Below are 7467 nucleotides of genomic sequence, written 5' to 3' on the forward strand. Positions count from 1 at the left end.
TGATTTATTCTTTTCAATTTTTCATAATCAATTCTTAGATATATCCCCCTATTTTAAAATTTGTAAAACACTCACCTTGTAGTTAGTTATTTTTTAGATGTAATTATGAGCCACGACCAAAATAAAAAAAGTTCCTCTTAATCTTTTGGCTCATAAGTACATTTAATATTCTCAGCCAGAAAGGAACTTGTCCTTCAAATGATATCATCATAATGTAAAATTAAGAATCATAGTCAAAGTAAACACAGCAATCTTTCCAAAAGCTTAGGTGACCAGCAATTATATTAAGGTAGTTTAGAATCTTTCCAGACTACTATTTGAAAACATTATAATTCTTATATTCACATAAAAATACAATTTATTAAGTGACATGGTAGGAATTAAAATAATATCAGATATTTTAGTGATCTATTATTTAACTTTTTTGAGGATAGTGATGGGTTTTATAAAAAATTGTAAATGCTAATAACAACAAGCAAAATTGTCTTTAAGTCCGACCCTACTGGAGTTACACATGACTACTGTTATCTCGCCACTCCCCTCACCATTAACCACCAAAATTTAATAGCATCAATCCCCTAATACACAAACCTACAAAATTTCAACAACAAGCATAGGAGTTATTAATCTTCAAAATAACAGCTTCATCATATTCAAGCCCCACCCCACACACACTAACATTCATACATTGAGAAATGTAAAAATCTTGGGGAAAGGCCATAATTTCCCTCTGTTGTTACTTTCCCAACTGTTATATATAACAAAACAGATCTGAACATGTTTAGCTCTGTTTTACTGTTAATTATGTCTGCCACTATGCTGTGCTAGTCTACACTGCATAGTAGATGCTGTAAGGAACCAAGTCCGAGCATTATTTTTATTTACTTTTATTTTTGCTTTTTATTATATTTTTGTTTGGGGCTTATGTTTTGTTAGAACGAAGGTTTCCTCACCATTCACCTTAGAAACTTAAAAACAGAAGAGAAACCAACTCACCGAAAGAAAAGCGCCGTAGGAAAAAACTCATGCACACTTGCGTTCCCGAGCGGAAAAAAGTAAGTCCGCACCGAGAAAAGGGGGGAGTGGACCCCACACACACAACTTAAATTCGCTAAACCTTAAAAGAATAAAACATCCCGCAAATTATCAAAAAGAATAATGTAAAAGGTTAGCGAGTATTGTCGGAAAATAGGCTGCCAGACAAATAGAAAAGTTTATTGTTAGCGAATAAGTATGTAAATGAGGTGAGTGATCTCATTCAGAATTGTGACGTCACCTCACAGTATAAAAACTGAACATCAAGTGAAGACGGATGAGGTGAACTCCAGACAGCAACGAGCTTGGTGAGCTTAGTAGCAGTGAACGAGAGAGGTGGCCGATAGGATCAAATAGTTCCAAGGCGATTTTGAAGTTATTCGATTTGTGGATCGACGAATAGAGAAAGTCTTGAGAGTTGAGGAAATAGGTTCCTAGTATATTGAGGTGATGATTAGGATCTTATATACAATAATTCTTATGAATTAAAGTCTTTGAATTTTGTCGAATTCCAAAGGGGAATAGATTTAAGTTAGAAACTAGATTGATTTGAGTTTTGTCGGGTTGATTCTTATTGATTTTCATTTGAATAAGTAGTTGTTGATTTTTACTAAATTTTGTATATAGTTTATTACTAGAAATTAATTAAATATTTGATTTGTTATTGACAAACTTGGTCATTATTTAATTTTGGTGCATGCTAAAAGTCCAGGCCTGGCACACTAACGCGAATCCGCGTAAAGTACCCGTTAGGGAACGGCTATTTCCAGCACACAGTCTTGTCGATAATCGTTGGAAAAGTCGGAAAAATAAAATAGTACTTTACAATGCTTGTGTTATTTTGGTATGTGCAGCGGTGCAGACTAAGCAGCCTGGTTTATAATAAAACATAAAGTAAAAGGATTTTGTGTTAGTTTTACAGTACAATTAATATGATAAAACAGTTGGATAACTTTACAAATTGACATAAACTAGTAAGATGCTTAATGGAAATGGTTACCAAAATAAAAAGCATTCCCAATTTTGTTAAATGTTTAAATTCTTTACCCAATGTGAGTAGAGGATGCTTTATCACATCAACTGCACCAAGAATTCTATGGTCAGAATACTAAATGTTTTGAAAGTTTCATTATTTGCCATTTTTAAAATACTTTCCCCCTCAAAATGTGGCAAAAGAAGAAACCAAGATTCTTTTTCTGGAAAATGCTCTAATCAAAAACTAAAATGATATTTGAAAAATGTGTTGTACTTATCAAAGATAAAGGAATATTTGTTTTAGGCATAAAAAGAATTTGTTGATGCTGCCAAAGATATTTAAGTGGCTCCAGAAGAAAAAATTAGATTATTCTTTTTTTCATTACATATGTTCAAAAATTATTTTCTGATTCTAAATTACCTTTAATATAATATAACAACCTTCATTTATCTAGTTTACACTACATGTTATTTACAAAAATCCACATTACACATTCTCAAGTCTTAAAAACAGTTTACAGATAATCCAACTTTCTTTGGTAAGTATTGTTTTCAACAGTCTTTTCTAAATGTTGTAAAGAGTAATGTGAATTTTTGATGAAAAACTGAAACTAGTTTTAGTTTGGTCAAGTTTGATTTATTAGTATGATTAATACGCCAAAACTTTCATTACCAATTTATTAGAAACATCAATGGTACGGATTAATATTTGTGTTATTCAAGATACAAATACGATGGTTAGTAATGTAATTAAGCTCAATATTCTAATGGATGTTAGTAGTTAATTAATGAAGAGTATGTGGCAAAAATAATTTTGTAAAAAGTAATTATTGATGCATTTTTAAATATTTTTAATTTGTTAAGAAATTAAAATAAGTAACAAAACAAAAATATATTCAAACTGGCAAATAAACAAACATAAACTCTACCTGTTTTGTCGGTGATACAGGAAGATGATCAACTCAAGAAGAAGAAACTGAAAAGAAAATACTTAAAATAAAAAGAAAAATTCATTTCTTTTAATGAATTTTTACAAAAAAATTAAATACACAGAAAGAATATATAAAAAAAATTGACTTATTACGTAAAATGTTTAATTTTCACTGTGTCAAAGAATTTTTCATTAAGGGTATTTAATGATTGTGTGCTGAATGTCAATGAATTAGGAAATAAAAATTGCATAAAATATCAAAAATAAATAAACAAAAATTAAAGTTTTTTCAATTGTAAATTTTATGAAACAAAAAAATTCCATTGTCATTCAGCCTGTTCCAATTCAGAATGATAAAAACTAATGTAATGGGAAGAATGATACTTTTTTTATAATTCAATATCGGCGATATCGTGGCTTGTTATAATCGTGTGAGTAACTACTACTGTAACTGCGACTACTACTGTATCTTTTCCTGTGAGATCTATATGGTGATCTGGAATATGAACGGGAATGATGCCTATATCTGCCTCTGCTATGTGACCTGTTGGAGGTTTTCGTTAACAGAGAAAATATTAATAAATACAATTTTATAATAGCAAAACAAATATAATAAACTTGCACATTTGTTGTAAATTATACCTGGTGATGCGCCGTTTATCTAGGAAACTGGGCGATCCTCTACGCCTGGGAATGGATGGACTCCTAGAATGGGATCTAGAATGGGATCTCGAACGTGAAGAGTACGATCGACTGCGAGATCTAGAATATCAAAAGCACAGTATAAAGTTTAAGTTAAAGATGACAAACAATAAGATAAAATTTAGTTTATTAATACTATGTATATAGCTGTGTCAAATTACACAACCTACTCTCCACTTTCCTTACTTTTGATATTCAAACATTAGAACAAAGTTTAACAAAAATGTCCCAAAAGAAAAAAGTTGTGCATGTAAAGTAAATTTTAATGACATAAGGAATGATCTAGATTAGGCAGAACTAGTGCCATCACCAGATGCTTGTCTGGTGATGGGATTAGATGAAATGTGCAGTTGACAACAAAAGTAAATTGTTGTCACATACCAATCGGCATGAAAATGACATCACAGAATCAAATTTGACAAAATGCACGAACCAGACTAGATTAAATCAAAGTATATTAAAGTAACATTCTAATTTTTAATAAATTGCTTGACCAAATATTGATCAACCTAACCTAACCTAACCACTAGATTCATTGATACCATACAATTTGTATAACATGTACTGATGTTAAATAAAAACTATTTTTTTTAAAAATATATTTACTCTGGATGGTAGTAAGCACAATTTTTGTAGAGAACTTATCGTACAGGAACATCATGAGATTGATTATACAGACTATGATTTAAAGAGGAAATGCATTTTGTGCTATTTACCCCTATTGCTCCTATACATATTTGGTAAACTGAAACAATAAATTACCTGCAATGATATATTGATGACAACTGGACTATTAAGAGATAAAAAATAATAAAAAAGGGTATACTTGTAAAACAAGCTAAAACAGATAAAATTAAAAAATTTACCTTTACACAACCTTTTTCTAATGAAATATTAAAGGCATTTTAAAAAACACCAAAATATAAAAAAAGTATAAAAACTTAACTGAGCTTGTATGCTTGTATGTTAAATTGTACACTCATAAACATCATCTGGAGTATAATGGCCATAACTTTCAGGGATAATTACAGCCATTATACTCCAGATTCATTATCCCCTCAGTAAGTGCCAATAATATCCTCATCAGGCATGGCCTTTATTGGCTAGGGACATTGAAAGTCCCTGGCTAAATGATTAATGGAATGTTTGAAAGTTCTAAGTAAAAAGTCACACATCAAGTTCAATCCTTTGGAGGAAACAAAGGTAAAAATATTCACAAACAGCTTGAAATATGAGGAGCAAGTGAGAAGTGCCTTTGTGGCATACAAATAAAACATCAAAATTCATAATGGCCAGTAGATTCATTGATACCATGCACTGAGATTACTTTGTGTTCAGAGCTATTGGTTATCCTAAAAGCAATATTTTGGAGCAGCAAAACTTTCAGCAATATATATCTAACCATCTTCTTGGACAGTGCCTGAGCACTAAAAATAATTACTAACTCAACCCTGCATCCTCTTGTGAGTGATATACCAGAGGCCCTCACTAACTTGCCTAACACTATTCACTTTCAATGGATGAAGCTGCATGTAGGCATGACAGGGAATGAAAGGGCCAGGTCGGCTGCTGAAGACTTCAGTTTGCAGCTGGCATACTTTAAGAAGAGTGTTCTATGTGAAGAGCTCACTCAAAATTGGCAAGACAAGTGGAACATCAACCATAATCAAATAAATATATCAATATGTAAATTTTCGACTATAAATTTGTATCTTCTATTATCAGGACTTATTATACTGGCTTTACAGATAATATTACAAAGATTAAAAATTGTTTTCTGTTAATCTTTGTAATATTATCTGTAAAGCCAAGTTCTGATAATAGAAGATATGAATTTATAGTCAAAAATTTACATATTAATAAGAAAAAAAAGGACATTGAGGCATTTTAATTAGATAACATATCAGTTTATCCCAGACATCAAGGATTATCTCAACAACCATTGAATGATATGAACCATCTCATCACACAGTACCTTATCAGTCATATCAGGCTCTATATCTACCTTAAATGTTTTAATATACATTACACAGACTTCTGTCCAGTATGTGGTGAACCTGACAGCAGCATTCATTACATCTTTTATTGCCCAACACTGGAGTACAATGTGGTGCAAGGCCATACAACTGTAGTGAGCTAATCTCCAGCAAAAACTAGGGTGCTTTCTTCAACCTCTTAAACAAGTACTATCAAGTCACCACCATTCTTAGTTACATCTAGACACCCATCTTATCTATTACGTGCATCACCCTATATTGTTAATTTGCATATTTGATTCCTAGGAAGATGACAAGAACTTATCTGCTCTTTCCTTTTGAATGGGATTATCCATTTTATAGGTTTTCAACTGTCAGCAAGCCTGTTTCCCTTCATAGACTTGATCCAAGCACCCCAGTTAGTAAATGACCTATACTGTTTTGTTTATATGACACAAGATTAATTTCAAATTGTTTTCTATTCTTTTTATAGTGGTGTATCATGCATATTCTATGTAGCATATCTAAACACTACATTCTTTACAGCAACTGAAGTAAAAACTAATGCACTGTAGTGAAATGTACTCTATAATCAGAATAAAATTGCTATTGTTGTTGACATACAGTAGGTGGTCCAACTCCCTGCTTGCTTCACTCACTCATTCCACGAGCTTTCTCCACTTCTTCCCAATACAGTGTATTCATAATATATATACATTCATCTCCACTCTGGCATCTGCAAACCCCACCATCAGAATAAGGTGAATTTGTTGATGATCATAAAGGCTTAGCTGATGGTAGGGATACCAATGTTAGAAAAGTCTTAGGTGAGAGTTGGACTAAGGGAGTACTTGGTCCTCCAGGTTGGGAGCTGGGTGAGGGGCTAACAACCTCTTTCCATGAAAAAGTTATTTTTTGTTAAAAATGGACTAAAGCACTGTTCTTCGACCCCGAGTCTGCGGAAATTTCCTGCTGGTCCACCAAAAATTTTTCAGACGCAGGAAATTTTGTAATAACAAAATAAGATTTTAAACTTGTAATTAATATAAACAATTTTATTTATTTTTTTATTATTGCAATTGTTTAAATAAAGTTCATTATAAATCAAAATTTTATTAAAATCATTTGATAATACTATAATTACTATATAATAATAATAATAATAATAATATAACACAGTGGTGCCTTGTATAACATACACCTCGGATAATGGACGCTGCAAAACAACGGACTTTCTGTTTGGCCGTTATGTGACTTGAGCATCAGACTGGCTGCGAACAACGGACTTTCTGTGAACAAGTGCAAATGATGTTTCCACTTTTTTGCCATTGCCAATGAAAATCTGCTATTTTTATAATATATTAGTATTATTAAAATATATTATTAGTATATCTGAAGTACAGGGCTCCCGTTGGGTCCGGCTTGCTCCCTTGTTTATTATGTACATCACCTCACTGCAGGGTATTTACATTTATTCAAGGGTTGTGCAAATCATGGTTCCTAAAAAACAGAAAGGTGATTTCAATTGAAACAAAGCAAGACATCATCAGAAAGAGTGAAAGTTGACATAAACTTCCTTGTCAAATGGAGAGAGGTTCGGGAGTTTACCAACACTCATTATCCAAACAGAGCCGAGGCCAACAGGATCAATGATCTCTACAATGACACCCTTGCCTGTCATTTCCGACAGGTGTTGAAGAAGAGAGAGAAACAGACCACCTTGGACATGTTTTTCAAGAAGCCAGCTGCCAAAAAACAAAGGATGGAACAAGAGGAGTTGACCCTGCAAGCTCCGGTAGCCTCTTCTGAATCTGACTCCAATTAAAAAACAATAAAAAGAGACCTGCT

General features: G+C 32.3%; 1 protein-coding gene across 1 annotated transcript in view; it reads right to left on the minus strand.

The window, feature by feature from the left end:
- LOC111629785 (serine/arginine repetitive matrix protein 4-like) overlaps positions 1-7467 on the minus strand; it is a 64004-nt gene that overhangs the window by 1873 nt on the left and 54664 nt on the right. Inside the window, exon 5 of the mRNA XM_023373695.1 lies at positions 3584-3703. Within this exon, the coding sequence (XP_023229463.1) occupies positions 3584-3703 (120 nt within the window). The remainder of the gene's footprint in view (positions 1-3583; positions 3704-7467) is intronic.

Source organism: Centruroides sculpturatus, unplaced genomic scaffold (assembly GCF_000671375.1).
Source record: "Centruroides sculpturatus isolate CEXI.00-Female unplaced genomic scaffold, Cexi_2.0 scaffold517, whole genome shotgun sequence".
NCBI lineage: Eukaryota > Metazoa > Arthropoda > Arachnida > Scorpiones > Buthidae > Centruroides > Centruroides sculpturatus.